The sequence below is a fragment of the Oncorhynchus mykiss genome, chromosome 17, assembly GCF_013265735.2.
Source record: "Oncorhynchus mykiss isolate Arlee chromosome 17, USDA_OmykA_1.1, whole genome shotgun sequence".
Classification (NCBI taxonomy): Eukaryota; Metazoa; Chordata; class Actinopteri; order Salmoniformes; family Salmonidae; genus Oncorhynchus; species Oncorhynchus mykiss.
In genome coordinates, this window is record NC_048581.1 from 46414726 (window position 1) to 46441201 (window position 26476).

General features: G+C 42.3%; 1 protein-coding gene across 2 annotated transcripts in view; it reads left to right on the forward strand.

Annotated features, from left to right (window-relative positions):
- LOC110493975 (MICOS complex subunit mic25a) overlaps window positions 1–21801 on the forward strand; it is a 60267-nt gene extending 38466 nt beyond the window's left edge. For both annotated transcript variants that reach the window (XM_021568613.2, XM_021568614.2), the window contains one exon: window positions 21462–21801. In XM_021568613.2, coding sequence (XP_021424288.1) covers window positions 21462–21485 — 24 coding nt within the window. In that variant the 3' untranslated portion in view covers window positions 21486–21801. The remainder of the gene's footprint in view (window positions 1–21461) is intronic.
- The last annotated feature ends 4675 nt before the right edge of the window (window positions 21802–26476 follow it).

The following is a 26476-nucleotide window of genomic DNA, read 5'->3' on the forward strand; positions in this document are numbered from 1 at the left end:
CCGTTTTCATAATAATCGGAAATCTGTGTTTTTGGGCGACGATTTCCGATTATTAAAAAAAATATATATTTTTTTTTTATACCTTTTAATTAACTAGACAAGTCAGTTATGAACACATTCTTATTTTCAATGACTGCCTAGGAACTGTGGGTTAACTGCCTTGTTCAGGGGCAGAACGACAGATTTTCACCTTGTCAGCTCAGGGTTCCAATCTTGCAACCGTACAGTTAACTAGTCCAACGCTCTAACCATTGCACTCCACGAGTAGCCTACCTGTTACACGAATGCAGTTGAAGCCAAGGTAAATTGCTAGCTAGCATTAAACTTATCTTTATAAAAAACAATCAATCATAATCACTAGTTATAACTACTAATCCAGTTTAGCAGGCAATATTAACCAGGTGAAATTGTGTAATTTCTCCTGCGTTCATTGCACACAGAGTCAGGGTTAATGCAACAGTTTGGGCTGCCTGGCTCATTGCGAACTAATTTGCCAGAAATGTACGTAATTATGACATACATTGAAGGTTGTACAATGTAACAAGAATATTTAGACTTAGGGATGCCACCCATTAGATGAAATACCGAACGGTTCCGTATTTCACTGAAATAATAAATGTTTGGTTTTCGAAATTATAGTTTCCGGTTTCTATCATATTAATGACCAAAGGCTCATATTTCTGTGTGTTATTATGTTATAATTAAGTCTGATTTGATAGAGCAGTCTGACTGAGCAGCAGCAGGCCCGTAATCATTCATTCAAACAGCACTTTCGTGCGTTTTGCCAGCAGCTCTTCGCAAAAACAGCGCTGTTTATGACTTCAAGCCTATCAGCCTAATGGCTGGTGTAACCAATGTGAAATGGCTAGCTAGTTAGCTGGGTGTGCGCTAATACCGTTTCAAACGTCACTCGCTTTTAGATTTGGAGTAGTTATTCCCCTTGCGCTGCAAGGGCCGCGGCTTTTGTGGAGCGATGGGTAACGATGCTTCGAGTCTGGCTGTTGTCGATGTGTTCCTGGTTCGAGCCCAGGTAGGGGAGAGGGATGGAAGCTATACTGTTACACTGGAAATACTAAAGTGCCTATAAGAACATCCAATAGTCAAAGGTATATGAAATACAAATGGTATAGAGAGAAATAGTCCTATAAATACTATATTAACTACAACCTAAAAGCTCTTACCTTTCATATGTTCTCATGTTCTGAGCAAGGAACTTAAACGTTAGCTTTTTACATGGCACATATTTTACATGGCACATATTACTTTCTTCTCCAACACTTTGTTTTTGCATTATTTAAACCAAATTGAACATGTTTCATTATTTATTTGAGGCTAAATTGATTTGATTGATGTTTTATGTTAAGTTAAAATAAGTGTTAATTCAGTATTGTTGTAATTGTCATTATTACAAATAAAAAAATTGTCCGATTTAATCGGTATCGGCTTTTTTGGTCCTCCAATAATCGGTATCGGTGTTGAAAAATCATAATCGGTCGACCTCTAGAGTGTGTGTGGCGGGGTGTGCTCTTCAGCTGTGCGTATGCATGCACTGGAGGGGTGTGTGTGTGTGTATTAACTAGTTTCTATCCATGTTTCCCTCAAACCATTCTAGAATCATGTTTTCATGTTTTCATAGTGTGCCTTTCCCTAAAAATCCAAGAAGTGTTTTTTTACTTGCATTTTCCAATGTTGAGTTATACTATTGAATACTGGAGTGTTGTGAAGGCTTAGGAGATGCATCGTCAATACAGAGCATGTCAGTATAATGAACTATGTGGTACAGGCATTATCAAAACTACATTTTACCAAATCGATTAACTTCACAGACGAATAAGCCACTTTATCGTTGACTGTAAATGCATTTGCATCATTTGAGCATTTTTTTAATGTGCTGGTACGAAGTCTCCAACTGTGCGCTGTGTTTTGGAACAATTTGATAGTGAAATGACACTTATTAGCATGGTAAAATCCATTTTGGCACTCTGTGCTTTTGAAATGCATTCTTTTCTCAGCCAATTCTATTCAGAAAGCATTTCAACAACATCGCGTTCCTCCTCAAAGTGCTCATATCTCCACTTCATTCCATCAAAACCAAATAATGAATCAACCAATTTGCACATTGTTATTGGGACTGAAAAGCACTGATTTACTTCCAGGAAAAGATAAAAGAAACCAAACAACAATGGCTGCATTTGACGGTTTAAACTGACAATAAAGCAAAGGAAAGCACACAAAAAAAGGCAATCAGTCATTTTTAGCTTGTATCAAAAGACCCATTCTGGATATTGAGATGAGAGTAGTTGTATTTTTTGAAAAGGCTGTGTTTTTTTTTTGTGTTATTGAGTGTTTTGAAGGAGTAGAAGCATGTTTAATACAAGCTGCTAGTTTAATTCCCGATTTCAGTATGGCATAACATTGAACCAGAGAGAAAGAAAGTGAAAGAGAGTGAGGGAAATTAAGACCGGGAGAGAGGCCTCAACCCTAATCAAAGATGAAATCTCTGTCTCTGACTCTGTCTCACCTCATGGAATGAGGGAATGAGGGAGCGGGAGGAGTATTGGCACTGAAAGCTTGGCTGCTGCAGTCCTATCTGGCTGTTAGCCAATAGGAATTGGCTTGGCGCCCACACGACCCTTGCGGGATGAAAAAGTAGTGATTCTCATCCCCGACCACTCACTCACTGACTCACCATATCGTAATGGGAGACGGATGAGGTTTTCACCATGGACAGTGGAGTAAGCACAGATGTTATGTTATGGGGATGTATGACTTGGTTAGGGAGAAGATAATAGTGATTTCTATGTTGATATTCTCAACTGAACTGCACAGCAGAATACTGTTACTGTAGTGACCTGTTGAAGGACATGGCAAGTTGGAAGCCAAATTACGTGTTGTCAAAGTGTGTGGCTTTATACAAAGTTTGAATAGTTCAGAGCAATGTACTGTAGCATTGCATATCATCTCTCTCTCTCGCTCTCCCTCCTCTCTCTCTTTCTCCATTTCCTCTCTTTCTCACCTTCCCAATTTGTCCTCCAGCTCTGATCCACCAATTTTTGGACATCCTTGCCTCTGTCACTTTTCATCAATCTCTTCTCCTCCACTTCCCTCCCTCTATCCCTCCCTCCTGATAAAGAAAAAACCTTTTCCGCTGTCCATCCCACCACACTTTGTCACATTAGTGTGTACATTAGCTTCGATTCGCTGCACCACCCACCAAGACATTCCCATTAGGCCTTGGCTAGGCTAGGTTCGCAAGTCTGTCTCCTGTTCTCAGTCATTTGAATGGTTCAGCAGCATATGTTAGCTAAAGCTAACGTGTTAGCTGAGCTAAGGTGCTGGCTCTCAGGCCCTTGGGGGTAACCAAGCTGCCATTCAGCTTTCGACCCAGTTGTCCCCATTTTCAACATGGCGTCATGCTTGAGTTGGGCCATCTTCATTGCCGGTGGTACAGTAGCGCCCTTGTGTTCTCATCCATTTTTGGGAGAGGATAGTAAGTGATTGAGTGGGGGAAAGAATGATTATTGGGGGCAGTCGAAGGCCCCCCTGACACACACTATTCATTTTGGAACTTTTTTTTTGTCTAGTCTTAGTAATTTTGACTTAAATGTCATTTTAATTATGATTTAGTCAAGTTATTGTCAAAAACAGTCGCCATTTTAGTCAAATCACATTTGTATCGCCTCATTATACAACAGGTTGGTCTAATATTGAATGCTGATTGGTTAAAACCACATTCCAGCCAGTGTCTTTTTCACAAGTTACCACCGGCTAAATCTATGACGTTAAAATGCCTATTTTCATCCAACTGCACAATCCAATGTCTCATCAGCCCAGCCAAGCAATTTATAAACTTGATCTCCACTATAAAAAGCATCTAGACATGATCTCACATTTATTATAGACTAACATTTCGTTTTCAACAGTGGAGTTATGTATAAACCTTGCTGTCGGTCTCTCTGACATTTGCAGTATTGTTTCAATATTCAAATTTGATCTCCAGCTGTCCCATGGTAATGAACGTGTCGGGACGAGACAAACAGGCAGGCAGCGTTTCTCAGCCAGTTGAAATCATGAATCAGCTGGCATAGTTTTTATGGATATATACAAAGAAATGTCAATTGTAAAAATGTAAAACAAAACAAAGTGCAGCTAGTTTGCAATCTTTCCAGCTTCAGTTTGAAGTGATTGTGTTACTGTGTTGTTGGCTAGCTCCTCTGAACAACAGTGTCCTGACGCGTGAGCACATTTTCGCGCCTCATTAGCTCATTGTTACCCAAATAAATGTCTCTACAAAACAGCTTAAGCAAATGCTGCTACTTTTTTTTTTATCAACCTTTTTTTTTTACCTTTTTTTTTCTCCCCAATTTCGTGGGATCCAATTGTTAGTAGTTACTATCTTGTCTCATCGCTACATATTAAGCAAATGTTGCTACTTTAAAAAATATATATTTTACCCCCTTTTTCTCCCCAATTTCATTGTATCCAATTGTTAGAAGTTACTATCTTGTCTCATCGCTACAACTCTTGTACGGGCTCGTACGACCTCCGAAACACAACTAACCAAGCAGCACTGCTTAACACAGCGCGCATCCAACCCGGAAGCCAGCCGCACCAATGTGTCGGAGGAAACACAGTGCACCTGGAGACCTGGTTAGCGTGCACTGCGCTCGGCCCCTCACAGTAGTCACTAGTGCGCGATGAGACAACCCGGACGACGCTAGGCCAATTGTGCATCGCCCCATGGACCTCCCGGTCGCGGCCGGCTGCGACAGAGCCTGGGCTCAAACCCAGAGTCTCTGGTGGCACAGCTAGCACTGCGATGCAGTGCCTTAGACCACTGCGCCACCCGGGAGGCCCAAATGCTGCTACTTTGCTGTTATTCTGTCTGACGTGACTGTTCGTTGTAGTTGGCTAGCTAGCAAGCAAGGGATAAGAACGTTGCCAGCCAGTATAGCAATGGAACATTTAGAACGAACGACTGGACTATATCTTGTGGAAGGATGAAATAGTATGAATAAATTCATCCAAATAACGTTTTTAATTAAAAACTAATTTTATTTAATATGTTGGTAATGCCCTCAAAGCCGGTGTTTGGACGAAATATTGGACTTTGTCTCGGGCCGAACAACACCCGTGCCAATATATCCTCCAAACACTGGCTTCTCGGGCATTATCACTTAATTAACCTATAGCAGACACAATCATTGACTTCCGTGTCCACAGACATTCATAGCCTTGTCCGACCAACACATTTTTCTGCATAATATCATATCTTCCCAACAGCATAAATATGACAAACATATGTAATAATAATATATTAATCTATAACAATTATCTGTCCACGTAAATTCCTAATTCATCCTACATATTGCACAGAGATCATTTTGTCTCATTTTGTTTCAGTCCAAATGAAATTAAAAATATTTTTTGTTCAGTTGTAGTTTTTTTCTGGTCTATTAAGTCAGTTAGTCTTGTCAATTTCCACTGAAAAATAGGTAATATTTTAGTAACTCATTTTGTTGACGAAATTAACACTGCTGGCACATTCCGGGCTGCCTGACATGGTTAGTGCTTGGATGGGGGATCAAGTGGAGAACTGCTGTATTTATGGTTACAGCGTCTAAGGCACTGCATCTCGGTGCAAGAGGTGTCACTATAGTACCTGGTTCGTATCCAGGCTGTATCACATCAGGCCGTGATTGGGAGTCCCAAATGGCGGCACACAATTGTCCCAGCGTCGTCCGGGTTTGGCCAGAGTAAGCCGTCATTGTAAATAAGAATTTGTTCTTAACTGACTTGCCCAGTTAATTGTCATGTATTTGTAGTCCTCTACAGAAGATATATATACTGAACTGACTATGCACAGACTGTCAATCAAGTGATGACAGCACATACAACAAAGTTGTCAGCTAAGATAGTGAAAATCTTCCACTCTACCTTTCTTCGGCAGTTACCAGGCCAACAAGTGCACAATTGTCCAACTTGTTTGAGGTAATGTGTTTCTCAGGGTTCAGTCCGCTGGCATTATTTGTATGACGTTCGAATTTTTTTGTCAACGGTATTCCACTTCCGGGTGGATGGTGATAAAAGCTAAATACTCAGTAAACCCACAGGTCTGTTGATAGTTTAAGCATACAAACCCATCCTATCCCTATAAATACGGATGCTTAATAGTTTGCTGGTGTAGGTGGGTACAGGTCAATGTTCTCTCCAATTCAATTACATTTTCCATTCATCAGTTTTTGTGATGGGGTCACTGTGGTGCAAATGGTGCTCTGTTACCGAACAGAACTTGTATTGATGTCCTAACTCTCTTCAGCCACTTAACGTACCTGCAGCAATTATTAGGTTGGAAAGACTTGGGAATTGTCCCAGCCAAATACTTAATCTGAGCCCTCTCATTTAAACCATGCCATCTAATCATCCCATAACTGGAAATAGGTTCCAAAAACTTCTCACCTGTCCAACTCAATATGCGGTGAGCATTCTCTCACAAAATGGCTGCCAAGCTGCGTCACCCAGTTGGTGTCTACAAAGCTGGGCAGCCATTTTGGAGGTGACTCATCCCCACGGAGTGATACAGATCGTGAGTTACAAAAACCATTGCCTTCGGTGCAATTTCATAATATAACATTAGTTGCAGACAAAACAGTAGGCGTATAATTTTGTATATATATTTTTTGGGCTGAAGTGCTAGAAAAAGTAAAAACATCGCACTCTTTTCAGCTAAATGCATCCAACTAAAGAGAAACGGCAACATTGGACACAGCTATCTTCTGCTTTTGTGGTGGGCAACAATGTGTCGCTCGACACTCAAGCTCTCTCAGCATTGAAAACTTTGCCAGATAACTTTGGAGCTCTTTTGATAATTATTCTTTGGAGTGTTTAAGATATTTTAAAGTGGCCTCTTTCTTCACTACTCAGGCATGTTGAAAAGGAGGCTTACTACAAAATAAACGCTTCTTTTTCATCTCTTTGTCCGATTGATGTTTCCTCCATTCTGTGGACGTCTTTGAGTTTGTTCTGAAGGTTTGGACTGTGTCTGTCTGTCTGCTTCTGCTTGCCTGTACGATGTCTGTAACTATCTCAAATTGTGTATTTATGCCTTTCTCTTTGCTTGTCATTATCTCCATCTCTCTGTTCATCCCATTTCCTGTCACTGTGCTCTTTTATGTCATTGACAGACCTGTGATGATGAGGGCCTTGTCCCCCTTTTCCTCCTCCGTCCCCTCCCCTCTCTGTTCCATCCACAAAAGACAGAGAGGGCAATCCCGTGACGACCCTTCATGTGCCCAGCATTTCAAGTGTTTCCCGTCGGTCGGTTATTGTCATGCATATGAGACCTTCTCATGGTGTGGGTCACAGGGAAATGTCAGTGGACCAAGGCGGTGGCTTATCGTTTCTTCCTCACATGAACCCTAGAGTGGCCATTTTTTGTATATATTTTTTTTGTCTGCTCGTTGCTTTTCTGAAAGCTGGGGAGACGGCGTCTTTTATGTTGTTCTTATTTCATGTGTCAGTGGGAGAGGTGCAGTCTTTCTTCTTTGTATTGGTTTTTACCTTCCCCAAGGATGGGTGTGTGCATGTGCGTGCGTTTGTGTATACTTGTGCGCGTGCCTCAACCTCGGCCAATTAAAACTCATATTCAAGAACGTCCTTTTTAAAATCATCACTTTAGCAAGAGGCGTGTAGAACTCCATAGTCAACGGCTAGCATAAACAGCACTTATGAAGCATGCTAATGCTAACGGCGAGGCCTTTGAAACCCCATCAGCTGCAGGTGGCAACGTCTGTCTATTTCACACACTTAACCCTTCACCTCTCTCCTGAATACAGCGTTTCAACACCGTTTACCGAATGTGAGTGTATCTGTAGTATGGAGCTGGATAAGTGGGTTTCCCAGTGCCACTCAGTATCTACTGTCATTAGGTGGGTAAGTGGGTTTCCCAGTGCCACTCAGTATCTACTGTCATTAGGTGGGTAAGTGGGTTTCACAGTGCCACTCAGTATCTACTGTCATTAGGTGGGTAAGTGGGTTTCACAGTGCCACTCAGTATCTACTGTCATTAGGTAGGTAAGTGGGTTTCCCAGTGCCACTCAGTATCTACTGTCATTAGGTGGGTAAGTGGGTTTCACAGTGCCACTCAGTATCTACTGTCATTAGGTGGGTAAGTGGGTTTCACAGTGCCACTCAGTATCTACTGTCATTAGGTGGGTAAGTGGGTTTCACAGTGCCACTCAGTATCTACTGTCATTAGGTGGGTAAGTGGGTTTCACCATGCCACTCAGTATCTGTCATTGGGTGGGTAAGTGGGTTTCACAGTGCCACTCAGTATATACTGTCATTAGGTGGATAAGTGGGTTTCACAGTGCCACTCAGTATCTATTGTCATTAGGTGGGTTTCCCAGTGCCACTCAGTATCTACTGTCATTAGGTGGGTTTCACAGTGGCACTCAGTATCTACTGTCATTAGGTGGGTGTGTGGGTTTCCCAGTGCCGCTCAGTATCTACTGTCATTAGGTGGGTAAGTGGGTTTCACAGTGCCACTCAGTATCTACTGTCATTAGGTGGGTAAGTGGGTTTCACAGTGACACTCAGTATCTATTGTCATTAGGTGGGTAAGTGGGTTTCTCAGTGCCACTCAGTATCTACTGTCATTAGGTAGGTAAGTGGGTTTCACAGTGCCACTCAGTATCTATTGTCATTAGGTGGGTAAGTGGGTTTCTCAGTGCCACTCAGTATCTACTGTCATTAGGTGGGTAAGTGGGTTTCACAGTGCCACTCAGTATCTACTGTCATTAGGTGGGTAAGTGTGTTTCACAGTGCCACTCAGTATCTATTGTCATTAGGTGGGTAAGTGGGTTTCCCAGTGCCACTCAATATCTACTGTCATTAGGTGGGTTTCACAGTGGCACTTAGTCTCTACTGTCATTAGGTGGGTGTGTGGGTTTCCCAGTGCCGCTCAGTATCTACTGTCATTAGGTGGGTAAGTGGGTTTCACAGTGCCACTCAGTATCTACTGTCATTAGGTGGGTAAGTGGGTTTCACAGTGACACTCAGTATCTATTGTCATTAGGTGGGTAAGTGGGTTTCTCAGTGCCACTCAGTATCTGTCATTAGGTAGGTAAGTGGGTTTCACAGTATCTACTGTCATTAGGTAGGTAAGTGGGTTTCACAGTGCCACTCAGTATCTATTGTCATTAGGTGGGTAAGTGGGTTTCTCAGTGCCACTCAGTATCTACTGTCATTAGGTAGGTAAATGGGTTTCACAATGCCACTCAGTATCTACTGTCATTAGGTGGGTAAGTGGGTTTCTCAGTGCCACTCAGTATCTACTGTCACTAGGTGGGTAAGTGGGTTTCTCAGTGCCACTCAGTATCTACTGTCATTGGGTGGGTAAGTGGGTTTCACAGTGCCACTCAGTATCTACTGTCATTAGGTGGGTAAGTGGGTTTCCCAGTGCCACTCAGTATCTACTGTCATTAGGTGGGTAAGTGGGTTTCACAGTGCCACTCAGTATCTACTGTCATTAGGTGGGTAAGTGGGTTTCACAGTGCCACTCAGTATCTACTGTCATTAGGTGGGTAAGTGGGTTTCACAGTGCCACTCAGTATCTACTGTCATTAGGTGGGTAAGTGGGTTTCACAGTGACACTCAGTATCTATTGTCATTAGGTGGGTAAGTGGGTTTCTCAGTGCCACTCAGTATCTGTCATTAGGTAGGTAAGTGGGTTTCACAGTATCTACTGTCATTAGGTAGGTAAGTGGGTTTCACAGTGCCACTCAGTATCTATTGTCATTAGGTGGGTAAGTGGGTTTCTCAGTGCCACTCAGTATCTACTGTCATTAGGTAGGTAAATGGGTTTCACAATGCCACTCAGTATCTACTGTCATTAGGTGGGTAAGTGGGTTTCTCAGTGCCACTCAGTATCTACTGTCACTAGGTGGGTAAGTGGGTTTCTCAGTGCCACTCAGTATCTACTGTCATTAGGCGGGTAAGTGGGTTTCCCAGTGCCACTCAGTATATATAGTCATTAGGTGGGCAAGTGGGATGTTGGAACTAGCATGTAGAATAATTGGCATTATTCAGGGGTGGGGATGGTGTAGACACAGTTATGGGGATATGAACACTCGTGCAGGTGTGTGTGTGTGTGCGCACACGCATCTCTGTGTGTTTGTGTTGAGACCCACCATTTTTGCCTCATCCAGGTAACCTGAATAGCTGGTGTGATTGAATAGGTCCAGACTTTTGCCGTGACCCAATAATATTTGTACACACCTCACCAGTGGCTTCCAACTCACCCATTAAGAAACCACTGCCCTCGGATTATAAAATAAATAGAACAATTAAAGTAAGTGACGGGGGGAGGAGAGAGAGCTGGATTTCTTAGTAGATGTTGAATAAAAAGAGAGTGGCGAGTTGACTTTAGGATTATGTGGATTTCTGGGATAGCTTCATGTAGGTGTTCCCTATGAGGTTATTCAAGGGTGAGTGTACAGTACCAGTCAAAGGTTTGGACACACCTACTCATTCAATGTTTTTATTTATTTTTTACTATTTTCTACATTGTAGAATAACAGTGAAGGCATCAAAACTATGAAATAACACATATGGAATTGTGTAGTAACCAAAAACGTGTTAAACAAATCAAAATATATTTTAGATTCTTCAAAGTAGCCACCCTTTGCCTTAATGACAGCTTTGCACACTCTTGGCATTCTCTCAAACAGCTTCACCTGAAATGCTTTTCCAACCGTCTTGAAGGAGTTCCCACATAATATGAGAACTTGTTGGATGCTTTTCTATCACTCTGCGGTCCAACTCATCCCAAACCATCTCAATTGGGTTGAGGTCAGGTCATCTGATGCAGCACTCCTATCACCGACAGTGTCACCAGCAAAGCACTATCACACCTCGTCCTCCATGCTTCACTGTGGGAACCAGACATGTCGGAGATACTCCGTTCACCTACTCTGCGTTTCACAAAGACATGGCTGTTGGTACCAAAAATCTAAAATTTGGGCTCATCAGACCAAAGGACAGATTTTCACCAGTCTAATGTCCATTGCTCGTGTTGCTTGGCTCAAGCAAGTCTCTTCTTCTTATTGTTGTTCTTTAGTAGTGGTTTCTTTGCAGCAATTCGACCATGAAGGCCTGATACACGCAGTTTCCTTTGAGCAGTTGATGTTGAGATGTGTCTCTTACTTGAACTCTGTGAAGCATTTATTTGGACTGCAATTTCTGAGGCTGGTAACTCCAATGAACTTATCCTCTGCAGCAGAGGTAACTCTGGGTCTTCCTGTGGCTGTCCTCATGAGGTCCAGTTTCATCAAAGCTCTTGATATTTTTTGCGTCTGCACTTGAGGAAATGTTCAAAGTTCTTGACATTTTCCGGATTGACTGACCTTCATGTCTGAAAGTAATGATGGACTGTAATTTCTCTCTTCTTATTTGAGTTTTTCTTGCCATAATATGGTCTTTTACCAAATAGGGCTATCTTCTGTATACGAACCCTAGCTTGTCACAACGCAACTGATCGGCTCAAACGCAATAAAAAATAAAGAAATTACACAAATTAACTTTTAACAAGGCACACCTGTTAATTGAAAAGTGTTCCAGGTGACTACCTCATGAAGCTTGTTGAGAGACTGCCAAGAGTGTGCAAAGCTACCATCAAGGCAAAGGGTGGCTACTTTGAAGAATCTCAAATATAATATATTTTGATTAACACTTTTTTGGTTACTACATGACTCCATATCTGTTATTTCGTAGTTTGTATGTCTTCACTATTTTCTACAATGTAGAATAACTTGTACTGCAGGTATAGATTTGGTTGTTCTTTTTTGATAAAAAATATTCAGAAACTACATATTATACTCATTACTGTATACTCTTGTTTACTATCATTACATGTACTTGAATGGGTATGTATACAACTAGTTTTCTTCAAGGCCACAGCAGAGCTTGATTTTCTTCTTCAGCCCTCTACCATACGTTCTTTCATTTGGTCTTTCGTTTGTTTGTTTGTTTTGTTTGTTCGTTTGTTTCGGTGTTTGTTCATTCAGTCATTCATTCAGTCATTCGTTCATTCTCTCCCCTTTCTCTATTCCCCTCCTCTGTATTCAGCCTTAACTCCATTGTTTCTCCATCTCATTCACAGTGGGTGTAGCAGTAACTTTACGAGTGGTATCAAACCAAGGATCACCATTCCATGAAAAACTGCAGTTCGGCTCATCTGTGGCCTAGTGGCTAGTGCTAACACAAGGCCTCAAATGTGTGTGTTCTTGCGTGGCATGAGTGCATCCATGCATGTGTGTATGAACACTACAGGATACAAATGGCCAACAGATTGCAGACAGTGCCCCCTTTTATCAATCCCCTTTATATGTAAGTGCAATAAGTGGACTAGGTTTTGTGTTACTGTTTGTCTCTCATGGGTTTCAGATGGTATTTATACAGCACAATGACAGAGAGGGGGAAAAGAGCGAGCCTGTCTGCCGCCACTCATATGATAAATTCATCCCCATTCAGGACAAGGAGCACAGTAGAACACTCAAGCCAATACACACACGCACTCTATCAGTCACACCACGACAGTATGCAATCCATACTGAAACCTATGAACAGCCATCTCCTTAATGTACGATTCTCAGTCGGGTAATTGCATGTCATGTGATCAGGCCATTCATTTAGATGGGTGGTGATGACCTGTGTGACTGTAGGATGGTGATGAAGCAAGCGCATGCACTCACACGCACGCATGCACGCACACACACGCATGCACGCACACACAGACACAAACGCTAAAAGGTTCTACATGGTTAGGACTGTGGTGGTCACGAAATTTCGTCAGCTGGTGATTGTCAAGCAAATAACTGTCGGTCTCATGGTAATTGACCGTAAATGAACATAAACACATTTAGCATCTTCAGGATTCTACACACAGCCAACAAACCACTGATGCAAACCTTTTGAACATCTACATTTTAGAAAGTCTAATAAATCCATGTAATATAGCCTAAACCTTCACAATAAAGTCATTATTTATTTGAGACAAGTCTAAAGAAAAATGATATGAAGAAAATGTAGTCTATTTCAGAAGAACAGAATAGCATACTCTGAGTTGTCCTTATGTTAGGCCCTGATCTGGCTATACCATACGGGTGTAGGCTACACTAGCTCATTTAGCAGAAAATATTTGCTCAGAATTCTGTGGTATTATTTTATATTAAGAATACAATTGAACAAAGCTGAATGAAATAGAAAGGATATTTGCTTCAAACGATTTGAGAGAGTGCCCACATGGGGCTATTCTGTGTTGAGCAGTTAACAAAGAAATAGGTACTCCTATATGCTTTATTTAGAGTTACTAATATAACTTTAGTGGTTCTACAAACGTTGGGCTGTATGTTTTGATTTTCAATACATTGTAAGGCTGCATGATGCGACTAATTATGATTTGTAAAAAAGTAGCTTGAAAGGCATGAGCTCTGCTTAGTTTTTTTGGCGCAGGCTGTACACACTTCATCAGTCTCTCATTCACAATTTGAGAAGCACTTGATAATGCCTCGAGTTTTCCAGCAGCATACCCTTTGTGTGGCCGTAATGCCCCCTAAAAATACCCATGCGTTTTGCAGCCCTTCTCACTGCCTGCTCCGAAGCATCTCATCTCAATCATCACGTGATCTTTTGAGCAGGCAGCACTCGCAGGCCACAGGTGAAGACAGACACATCGGGGACGCAACTGCGAGCGTCCTTATTCAATTCTGACGTGCATATTGAAGATATTGGAAGAACTGTCCACATGTACTTTTTGTCAGCCAATAAGATGAGTAGGCTTTACGAACAGCAAAAGCACTAGCCTATGTCAATCTACTATCCCCATTTACAAAAGTTGACCTATTCTGTGCGAGAAATAAATATTCCAAACATAGTCTGGGATAGTTGTGGGATGCGATAGATCACAAATTAATACAACAACAACAAAAAAAAATTTACACAGAGGCTGATGCAACAGACCGTTTAGCTTAAAATGTTTTTAAAACTATTAGGCTATTTATTAACATTATAAGCGCAGCAATGCGCACACGGCAGTATGCAATGAGCACAAATGTTCCATTTGGAGAAAACACCATTATCAAAAGTGACCGCAAATGCGATTATGCATGTAAAGGTGTATTTTTATGGTGAAAATTATCTTCCCAAACTTGTAACTCTGACTGAAATTTTTTCCCATTCCTCCTTGCAAAACAGCTCGAGCTCAGTGAGGTTGGATGGAGAGCATTTGTGAACAGCAGTTTTCAGTTCTTTCCACAGATTCTCGATTGGATTCAGGTCTGGACTTTGACTTGGCCATTCTAACACCTGGATATGTTTATTTTTGAACCATTCCATTGTAGATTTTGCTTTATGTTTTGGATCATTGTCTTGTTGGAAGACAAATCTCAGTCCCAGTCTCAGGTCTTTTGCAGACTCCATCAGGTTTTCTTCCAGAATGGTCCTGTATTTGGCTCCATCCATCTTCCCATCAATTTTAACCATCTTCCCTGTCCCTGCTGAAGAAAAGCAGGCCCAAACCATGATGCTGCCACCACCATGTTTGACAGTGGGGATGGTGTGTTCAGCTGTGTTGCTTTTACGCCAAACATAACGTTTTGCATTGTTGCCAAAATGTTCAATTTTGGTTTCATCTGACCAGAGCACCTTCTTCCACATGTTTGGTGTGTCTCCCAGGTGGCTTGTGGCAAACTTTAACCGACACTTTTTATGGATATCTTTAAGAAATGGCTTTCTTCTTGCCACTCTTCCATAAAGGCCAGATTTGTGCAATATACGACTGATTGTTGTCCCATGGACAGAGTCTCCCACCTCAGCTGTAGATCTCTGCAGTTCATCCAGAGTGATCATGGGCCTCTTGGCTGCATCTCTGATCAGTCTTCTCCTTGTATGAGCTGAACGTTTAGAGGGACGGCCAGGTCTTGGTAGATTTGCAGTGGTCTGATACTCCTTCCAGTTCAATATTATCGCTTGCACAGTGCTCCTTGGGATGTTTAAAGCTTGGGAAATCTTTTTGTATCCAAATCTGGCTTTAAACTTCTTCACAACAGTATCTCGGACCTGCCTGGTGTGTTCCTTGTTCTTCATGATGCTCTCTGCACTTTTGACGGACCTCTGAGACTATTACAGTGCAGGTGCATTTATACGGAGACTTGATTACACACAGGTGGATTGTATTTATCATCATTAGTCATTTAGGTCAACATTGGATCATTCAGAGATCCTCACTGAACTTCTGGAGAGAGTTTGCTGCACTGAAAGTAAAGGGGCTGAATAATTTTGCACGCCCAATTTTTCAGTTTTTGATTTGTTAAAAAAGTTTGAAATATCCAATAAATGTCGTTCCACTTCATGATTGTGTCCCACTTGTTGTTGATTCTTCACAAAAAAAATAGTTTTATATCTTTATGTTTGAAGCCTGAAATGTGGCAAAAGGTCGCAAAGTTCAAGGGGGCCAAATACTTTCGCAAGGCACTGTACATCCTTTGTAAAGCTGATTTAAAGTGCTTAATTTTAAGAAGTTAGTTGGTCACTTTAGTTGTGATACAAACCTTATCAAAACATATAGGCCTATGGGCTAGGCTACATGAGGTGTGTGACTGTGATTAGAAAAAGTCACAAAAAAAGGCAATGTTTCTTGCCCTAAGCTGGGCATCATTCACAAGTGGTAATATATAATACTTGTGATAATATATAATTCACAAGTGATCGACTAATATTGTCACCCATCAGACTATTCTTGTCTTCACATATGCTAAATAATATATGTGTGAAATTAGTTTTGATTTGGAATGGTCTAGGGAAAAAATACATCTCTGCACTTAAATTTCAAATGGAGGACTCTTTTCCTGTGGTTCATTTTCATGCCAACCAGGTAGGATATACTCCTGTTGTAAAGATAAGCAACATCACATCACTGGGGCCAAGCTTCCTGCCATCCAGGACCAAAATACTAGGGGGTGTCAGAGGAAAGCCCTATAATTGTCAGAGACTCCAGTCACCGAAGTCATAGACTTTTTTCTCTGCTACCTCACGGCAAGTGGTACCGGAGCGCCAAGTCTAAGTCCAATTGGCTCCTTAACAGCTTCTACCCCCAAGGCATAAGACCGCTGAACAATTAATAAAATGGCCACCGGACTATTACGTTGACCCCCAGCTACTCGCTGTTTATTATCTATGCATAGTCACTTCACCCCTACTTACATGTACAAATGACCTCGACTAACCTGTACCTCCGCACATTGACCCGGTACCCCCTGTATATAGCCTTGTTATTGTAATGTGTTACTTTTTATATTTGTTTTACTTTATTTGGTAAATATTGGTAACTCTTTCTTGAACTGCACTGTTGGTTAAGGGCTTGTAATTAAGCATTTCACGGTAAGGTCTACATGTTGTATTCGGCGCAAGTGACAAATAAAGTTGGATTTTATTTGAATATTTGCTTAAAATATTTGCCGGCTAATTTCCTAAAATTATCCGCTGCCATTGTCGCAAACCCTATTACTAGTGTGTTCAACCTCTTTGTGTCGTCTGAGATTCCTAAAGATTGGAAAGCGGCCGCGGTCATCCCCCTCTTCAAAGGGGGAGACACTCTAGACCCAAACTGTTACAGACCTATATCCATCCTGCCCTGCCTTTCTAAAGTCTTTGAAAGCCGAGTGATCAAACAGATCACCGACCATCTCGAATCCCACCGTACCTTCTCCGCTATGCAGTCCGGTTTCCGAGCTGGTCACAGGTGCACCTCAGCCACACTCAAGGTCCTAAACAATATCATAACCGCCATCGATAAATAACAGTACTGTGCAGCCATCTCCATTGACCTGGCCAAGGCTTTCGACTCTGTTAATCACCGTATTCTTATCGGCAAACTCAACAGCCTTGGTTTCTCTAATGACTGCCTCACCTGGTTCACTAACTACTTCTCAGAGTTCAGTGTGTCAAATTTGAGGGCCTGTTGTCCGTACCTCTGGCAGCCTCGATCGCTGCCCGCCCACCTAGCTTCACTACTTTGGACGGTTCTGACTTAGAATATGTGGACAACTACAAATACCAAGATGTCTGGCTAGACTGTAAACTCCTTCCAGACTCACATTAAGCATCTCCAATCCAAAATGATATCTAGAATTTACTTCCTATTTTGCAACAAAGCCTCCTTCACTCATGCTGCCAAACATACCCTTGTAAAACGGACTATCCTACCGATCCTTGACTTTGGCGATGTCATTTACAAAATAGCCTCCAACACTACTCAGCAAACTGGATGTAGTCTATCACCGTGCCATCTGTTTTGTCACCAAAGCCCCATATTCTACCCGCCATTGCGACCTGTATGCTCTCGTTGGCTGGTCCTCGCTACATATTCGTTGCGAAACCCACTGTCTCCAGGTCATCTAAAAGTCTTTGCTAGGTAAAGCGCCGCCTTACCTCAGCTCACTGGTCACCAAAGGAACACCCATGCACTCCAGCAGGTATATTTCACTGGTCATCCCCAAAGCCAACACCTCCGCATTGTTCCGCCTTTCCTTCCAGTTCTCTGCTGCCAATGACTGGAACGAATTGCAAAAATCACAGAAGTTGGAGACTTATACCTCCCTCACTAACTTCAAGCATCGGCTGTCAGAGCAGCTTTTCCGATCACTGCAGCTGTACACAGCCCATTCAACCAACTACCTACCTCATCCCTGTGTATACATTTTTTTTCTACTCTTTTGCACACCAGTATTTCTACTTGCACATCCACATCTGCACATCTATCACTCTGGTGTTAATTGCTAAATTGTAATTATTTATGGCCTATTAATTGCCTTACCTCCTTACTTCATTTGCACACACTGTATACAGATTTTCTATTGTGTTATTGACTGTACATTTGTTTATTCCCATGTGTAACTCTGTTGTTTTTGTTCCACTGCTGTGCTTTATCTTGGCCAGATCACAGTTGTAAATGAGAACTTGTTCAATGGCCTACCTGGTTAAATAAAGGTGAAATAAAAAAAATATTATGAAAGTTGACAATAAATATAGTAGGCCTAGCCATTAGAAAGTGATGGGATCCTCCCTTTTTTAATAGAAGCCATCACTCTGTTTTCTCGCGCAATTACATAGCCTATAGAAATGTTGTGCACCTTGAGCTCATGGGCTCTCATGAAGTGTTTGATTCGATTTTCGATTACATTTGCATTGATGTCAGAGTGATTAGAGGGACAATAGAGTGTGGAGTACCAGGCAGTTAGCAAGTTTGGTAGGCTACTAATGACTACCAGCAGCATCAGAGCTTGGAGAAGTCTAATTACCGTGACTAAACGGTAACGTGGAATTTGACTGCCTTCCTGAATCGTGACCACCAGTGTGGCGGTAATACGGTCACCACAACAACCCTATGCATGGTTAATCCGACGTCTGCAGTGGCTGTGGAGCATTTACTGTGATACGGCCACTGCAGAAGTCAGGGCATTTATACTTCTTGCACTTCACTGAGCAGAGCTGTTGTCATGGAAGTGAATCTGTATGTTTACTGGACCTCGCACCCACATCTACCGTCAACCAATCATGTCTATGCGGAGCCCTCCGCATTGTTCCAAAATTTGGGAGGCGCACGGCAATGCGGTAAGGAGCTCAATTTGGCCCCTCATACCTCTAGAGACTCCGCAATTGAGTCACACCCTCCATACGGTGCCTGCGACCACATTTTCAGATATAGAGTAAATTGGCTTTTACACACATGCTTCAGCCAATGGCATGTGTGGTGTCTCCTTTTCATCTGTCATCATCATCACTGTCTCCAGTCATTTTGACTGCAGCCAAGGTCACCTCTACTAGTGTGAATGGCCTGATGGTCTCTCTCTCTTCCCACAGTACTGTAACCAACTGTTGTGGTTCAAACACATTCACAGTGCTTTATCTTAACATGTTATTCAGGACTGGTAACTTCTACCATTTGGATTTAATTGATGACTTACTAATGGTAACTGACTGAATATGTAACTTGCATAGTATCTGATTCACTAACTGATTACAAGTGTATAATGGACTTACTATCTGATTCACTAAATTACTGGCTATTTCCTGAATGAGTATGTGACTGACTTGACTATCTGGCAGATTGGTTAATTGACTGACTGAATTAATACAGTAGGCTCCAAAATTACTGCCACCTCTGACTGGCAATGCACAAACAATACTTAACCAAATATAAACAATATAATTATAAAGAGAAACTCAAAATACCAACATGTGTGAAATACTGTACTTTATTTTAACCCACCAAAATCATTTATTGATTTAATTCCAAATCAAGGTATCACAATGAATGGCACCCTTAAAGATTATTGCAGATAACATCTACCAAAATTAAACCAGTAATTAAATTCCACTTATTTAAGGAACTATATTGAGCCATTACATCGTTGTCCTGTTTCACTAGGGTATAAACATGAGGTAACACGCATGCAATATCCCTTTGTCATCCAACATCATGAAGAAATCAAAAGAACTGGCAGTTCAAGAGAGACAGATGGTCGTAGGCCTTCATAAATCTGGTAATGGCTACAAGAAGATCCACAAACGATTGAATATACCCACTGAGCACTGTCAGGGCAATTATGAAAAAAATTCAAAAGATATGGAACAGTTGTAAACCTCACGGGTAGAGGACGCAAATGCATTTTGCCCCCCGGGATAGGGAGGAGGATGGTGAGAGAAGCAACAAAATCCCCAAGAATCACTGTGAAAGAATTCCAGGCCTTGGTGACGTCTTGGGGTCACCAGGTTTAAAAAAGCAGGTGCTCTGGTCAGATTAGACAAATGTAACGTTTGGTTCGATACAGCATCGGCATGTTTGGCGTCGAAACAGAGATTCATACAAGGAGAGGCACCTCATACCCACGGTGAAATATGGTGGTGGGTCAATGATGTTTTGGGGCTCTTAATTCCAGAGATCCAAGGGCACTGGTTAAGATTGATGGCATAATGAATTCCACCAAGTATCAGGCAATTTTGGCTGACAATCTGGTTGCCTCTGCCAGAAGGCTGGGACTTTGCCGTAGGTGGACTTTCCAACAAGACAATGACCCGAAACAGACCTCCAGATCCACACAGAAATGGTAATGTGACAACAAAATCAATGTTTTGATTTCAAGCATCACCATGGCCATCTCAGTCGCCGGACATCAATCCAATCTAAAACCTGTGGGCTGAGTTGAAGAGGGGAGTTGATAAGCTCAAACTCAAGAATGTGAAGGATCTTGAAAGGATCTCCATGGACGAATGGTCCAAAATCCCTCCAAATGTCTTCCTTAACCTCATCAAACATTACAGCAAAAGACTCCATGCTGTTATCCTTGCAAGAGGCGGTTGCACGAAGTACTAAATGAGGAGTGCCAATAATTATTTAACCTTTTGATTTTGGTGAAATTTATTTGGTATTAAATAATTGTATGATTTTGGTGGGTTCCATTGAGACATTAATAAAGTACAGTATTTCTCACATGTTGGTATTTTGAGTTTCTCTACAATTATATTGTTTATTTTAAGTATTGTATGTGCATTGCCAATCAGGGGTGCCAGATATTTTGGGGCCTACTGTAAATGACTGGCTGGATGGTTTGCTGGTGACTGACGGACTGGTTCTGAGAGAATCTGTTGTTAGTGCAGACGAGAGAAGACAGATATTGATTTTCCTTTCTATTATTTTAGTTTTTCCGAGAGAAAAGCCAGTGAGTCAGTGAAGTGTGTGTGTGTGTGTGTGCGCGCTATTGCCTATCAGCCTGTGACTGTACCTATTATCAGATAAGTCTAAAAAAGGATTGGATAGGTACTAGCAATAAGGCTATAACTCCCACCTTTGATGGGCAAGGTGGAATTGTCATTTTCACCATATTGCTTACGATATTTCTTTCAGAAGTACATGGGGGTAGGGTTTAGGGGTTTATTGTGGATAGGGTGAGTATACAGTAGCTCATATGCAATGGTGTAGTGGAGGGTAAATGCCATTGATGCATCGTTTATTTATTTCGCGCAAACGTTTACCTACCTTTCACATAAAAAAAAAATGCATTCAAAGTATAGGGAGTGTTACTTTACTCACTGCGAACAGCGATCAGCATTTATCCACCTGTATTTTGTGTGTGTGTGTGTGAACGTAGTCATTACTCACAGTCTGTGTGGTGAGCTAGAGAGCTTTTGTTTTCTTTTGGAGTCTTGGCAGAACACCTATGTAGCATCAACCTGTTTGAGGGAGTGTGTTAGGGTGGAGGGGAGAACTACAATCTCTTACCGTTTGAATGAGCGTGTAAGTACATTGTGAGTATATGATAACATCTTTGTGATTTTGTGTTTGTGTCTTTGCCCATGTCTATAGACTGAATGACTGACGGTCACTTGCTGTGCCTTGTCCACAGACCCTGCTGATAAACCACGGTTGAGAAAGAACAAGAAACCAAAGAAGAGAAGGAAGGCGCGGGGGAGGAGAAGGAGAGCAGCACATCCATCTTCCCCCATCACTTTAAATCACCCTCCATTTTCTGTCTAAACTAATCCAACTGGGCCCAACTCCACTCGGACTCAATCCAGCACTACCTACCACTATACCTACCGCATGCCTTCTCTCCCTTTTTCCATGTCCTTGTTTTGGAGTGTATTATCTTGATTTGTCATCTGTAGTGCATTGTCTTGATTTATTTTGAAATTGCACTGGCACATCCTTCAGGGCTCAAATAAATCCTTCCAATCCTGACAAAATGAGATTGAAGATGGCTCTTTGTCGCGCTGCACCTCCTGACGTTAATGCCCCACACTCGGGGTGCCTCCTACCCACAATGCGCGGCTTGATTGCACGGTGCTCATGGTTTCATTAAACAGCTGGCGTCCTTAAGCCGACTCCATGGAGATACCAAGGGAGACTGTGTGTGTGTGGGTGGGGGGAGGGAGGGATTAGTTTAAGATTTATGGAAGATTAGTTAGTAGCTAAGAAAAAGTCATATTTTATAATGCAGATGTAGAATGTAGGACGGTGATTATTCTGGAGCACCAGTTTTCATTTCAAGCCTTGCATAGTTATGTTCAATTGGTAAGGTAAGTGACCTAATGATATGGGTAGCGGATGAACTGGGGGGGGAAAGAATGTCCGGTATTCTCCGTTGCGGACTACTGTCAAAAATAAATAGTGGAGGTACGCCGGTAGAACATGAGCATATCACAATAATTAAAACAAAGATTTAGGCTATTACACCATCATTTATCATTACTGCCTATTGGCAGCATGAAAAAAAAATGCAAATGGACTTGAAAACCGGTGGTATAGGCTACGCTCCAAACTACGGTGTGGATCGATGTACAATATTTTTTGCCAAAGCAGAGATGATTGGCTGGGGCCAAGACAGACAGCAGTGGACCCATCAATCAAGTGAGGCTACAGATGTGCCTAATGACAATCACCGAATGACATAACACTTGTTGGTGTTTTAATAGACGACTCTTTCCATTCATTAAATGGCAGTGTTTCAAATGCTGGAATTTCTTTGGGGTGGACGAACGGGTGCAGATAGCCTACGTTTTCAAGTGATTTGTTTGAAAACATCAGGACTGGTTGTGTTCATGCCACACTTAAAGGTCATACATTTTTACAGTTAAATGTCATGTCTTTTCAATTAGGCCCATAAAAAAAAAAGCATGCACACATAGGAGGTACCGTAACGGGATTTGTTTTTAAATCGATTTTCACCCCTGGATAACCTGACGCCATTGTGTGAGTGTTGGAATGACACACCACTAGGATCGATTGTGAGAACTACTTTCTTTCTCTCCTTTTCATCTGTTCTCTACCCCTTCCTATTCCTTTAACATATCCTGTTTTTTTCCCTCACTCAATCAATCACAGGTCCCCAACCCTCTCAATCCCTATGGCTTTATCCCCAAGAGGATACTAGTGCCACTACCTACAATACCTGTGTGTGTGTGTGTGTGTCTTGCAGCCTCATATTGTCCCTTTTCCACTGTTACCATGGTTACTTGCAGTGCGCTAGCGGCAAAGCAAGGTGTGGTGGAACCTTGAAGATAACCCTTAGGGTCACCCTGCAGAGAGGCTCAACTAGGTACAGCTGACAGCCATATACAATACTGCAACATCCAACACACACTCACACACCATTGCTGAAATCTCACTCCACATATCCATTGTCTGGAAGAATTGCGTGTGTATGTGTGTGCGTTTCCACTCAAATTCACGACTACACACACACACACTAGGGTTTCCGGTATAAAAATGTGGGCCAGACATTTCACCGGAAGCATTTTCATTTACTGGACATTTAAATATACTGGATCCATATGCATTGGTTGCACAACCTGATTAGGGCGTCCAACCACGGTGCTCAGAATGCCAGAAATCACATTTTGTTTATGGTAATTCATCGTAACAGGACATGCAACTCTGTTTGGTGCGCTGTTGCAGCGTCTCTGGCGCAAGCTACATCGACTGGTATTTCAATCAATTAATAGGCTAAAACGCATTATTTCGCAAAGGACAATTGTCCTGCTACAATTTTATCGGATTTTCTTCTTTTTTTTACGAAAGTCGGTTATTACCGGCTAATGGAAACACGGACACACATTTCACCTCTAGCATGCGTTTGAGTTCAACCCCTATAGATGTTTGTTGCTGGAATCAGACTTGTTCTCTCTGCTACTATGTGTGATCAATTCCAGAGCACCAGAACAACAGTACTGCAGACTGGGAGTCAAACGGTAGATCAATAAATCACTCCTCACAGCTCCTGGTACCAACTAGCACTGTGATGGACTGTCAATCTCATCTGTGTGTGTGTGTGTTGGGTGGCGCGTGTGCATCCATGCAATTTCCCTCATACACCAGAGATTAGCCTTTTGTACACCACATGTGTCATCTATATTACATACATATATATTAAATAGGTTACTGGGCCCCCCCCCCCCCCCCCCCCCCATCTGCTTCTCACCGACATTTCTCCACAAATACCAGTCTCTCTATAAAATGTCTTATATCCTCTCTCCTACCCCATTATTCACAACGACCATGTTTAAACAGCCCTTTGAATGTTTTCTGCCTTATTGCTTTTATTGCTACCCTTCAGTTTTAATTAAGACGGTGGAATTAAGGAAATATCTTGGGCGATTTGGCAAGATCTTGGATCTGGCATTGCCTACAGTATGGGGAGGGTCATGGGTGTGTGTTAGAGAGAGAACGGTACATTATATTTGCAGTTAGACTAACAAACATAGCAACACTTTAACCTTTTATAAGTCGCTTTTGGGGATAGCAACAACATTGTCAGGCAAAGACAAGTACTATGATCTTCCCTCCTTCCTTCTCTCCCCAACACCGCCGCCTCTCTTACTTTTTCCACGTTATTCCGGTCAAAGACTTTGGAATAACAGGAAGTGTTGTTTCCGTGGGAAACCCATGCAGCTATCTTTTGATTCGACGAGACGGCTGGAAGGTGCGAAGTCTGAAAATGACATGGCACGTTCTGAATTCTATTACACTATTGATTTCCATTCATGCAATTAACTGAGCCGGGTGAGTGAATGCGGAACGGGGATGTAAACAGAGTAATGCCCATCAGAATGCGTTTGGTTTCGCAGTATGCTTTCCATGACCATTCCCAATGATGGTCTCATAGTGATGGCTAAAGATTTCTGAATGGTTTTTAGCCCCCATTGTTTCCTGTTTTTTAGAGTAAACGTAACTTGAAAATAAAGCTATATCACAATGATCTGTGAACATGCATGAAATGATCCTGAAGTTACACTGTCTGTGTGTTTCTCTCTCGCTCTCTCTCTGAAAGACTTCCCACTTGTCACAGATGTCAATTCAACGTCTATTCCACATTGGATCAACGTAATTTCATTGAAATGACATTCATTCAACCAGTGTGCGCCCAGGGGTTTGGCACCACAGGCCTAGTCCAGCCTAGCTGACAATGAGTCTAATTGCGGTGTGTGGCTTTGCAATCGGCGCAGCTTGCTGACATCACTGTGGCTGGGCTAATAGAATAGGCTTTTGATTCAATTGTCTTAATGAACAACTGGAACTGGCTACTGGATAATTGAATTAGAACCCAGCTCATTCTCCAATGGGACGACAGGAGCCACAGCTCCTGGAAGATAGGAGGATGGGAGGGGGAGAGAGAGAAGATGGAGAGAGAACCACAACAGGAGAACTCACTAAGCAAAGGTATGTTGAATCAACATTTTATCAACAGAATTATGTCATAGTTTTTCGGCATGCCGACATTTCTGGGTTGAATTTGCAAAACGTTTGTCAAGCTCGGTCCACTTTTTCCAGTGTGTATTTTACTGGGGACTCTTGACCCTCAGCCATTAATTATCTCACTCCCATCCTCAAGCACACAGACACACACCACACCACACACACACACAGATAAAGGTCTTATCCCAGAGGGGCCATGCAGCGTATCTGAAGTGGAACGCCTTATCACTCCCCTCCATCAGCTAGCCTGGGAGAGGGAAGAGGAGGACGACTGGGAGTAGAGGGAGGAAGACGGAGGAAGAATGCTGTATACACAGGGACTAGGGAGAAAAAGAAAAAGAGGAGAGAAGGAACTATAGAAGTAGGAGGGGAAGGAGAACGGAGGTTTGAGGTTTGAACAAAACAAAAATAGCGTGGAGAGTGGTAAAGTACAGGTAGAAGAGGGGGGGAAAGGGAGGGTGAAGTAGCTATACAGGACAGGTGCTGTACACTGAGTGTGAGGGAGGGGTCTGGGGAAAAGAGAGTGAAAGAAGAAAAGAGAGGCAGTCCATTGAGTCCAGGAGAAACAGCTTGAAGACCGGGCCCGGCTTTATTCTTTATCACATGACATCCTCTAAAGTCATTACACCCCAATAATAGAGACTCGGGCCAACTGAGCTCCTTAACCCCACTGGTGTGTGGGTCTGCGTGTGCACCAATGAAAGTGGCACATCACGTAATCCCACCAGTAACTGGGATAAACCCACAGTCTAATCTCCCTTTGTTTTTCTCTTTCTTTTCTCCCTTGTTCTTTTCCACGGGAAGCATTGTCCTTTACCTTATCCTCACCGCTTTACTTACTGCGGCGCTCCCTAGGCGCGGCTTACTGCGGCCCTCCCTAGCCCCGGGAATCTTCTCTGCGTCTGCAGAAGGGGCTTGTGGATTCTGTGTAACTTTGACTCATATTATGAGCTCCTGGCTGGATTTGAGGGAGACTTTCTGGGGAAGGAGCTCGGTTTTGTCGTCTTTACCACTTGTGTTAAAGTGTGATGTTGAGAAGTTTTGGGAGTGAAAGACACCGTACGGATACACCAATTAAAACTTGATCAACAGGTTTAACATTTGTCACAGCTAAATCGCTAATAGTTAGTAGGTAGGGAAATGTTGTTGGCCATAGCTAGACAGCAC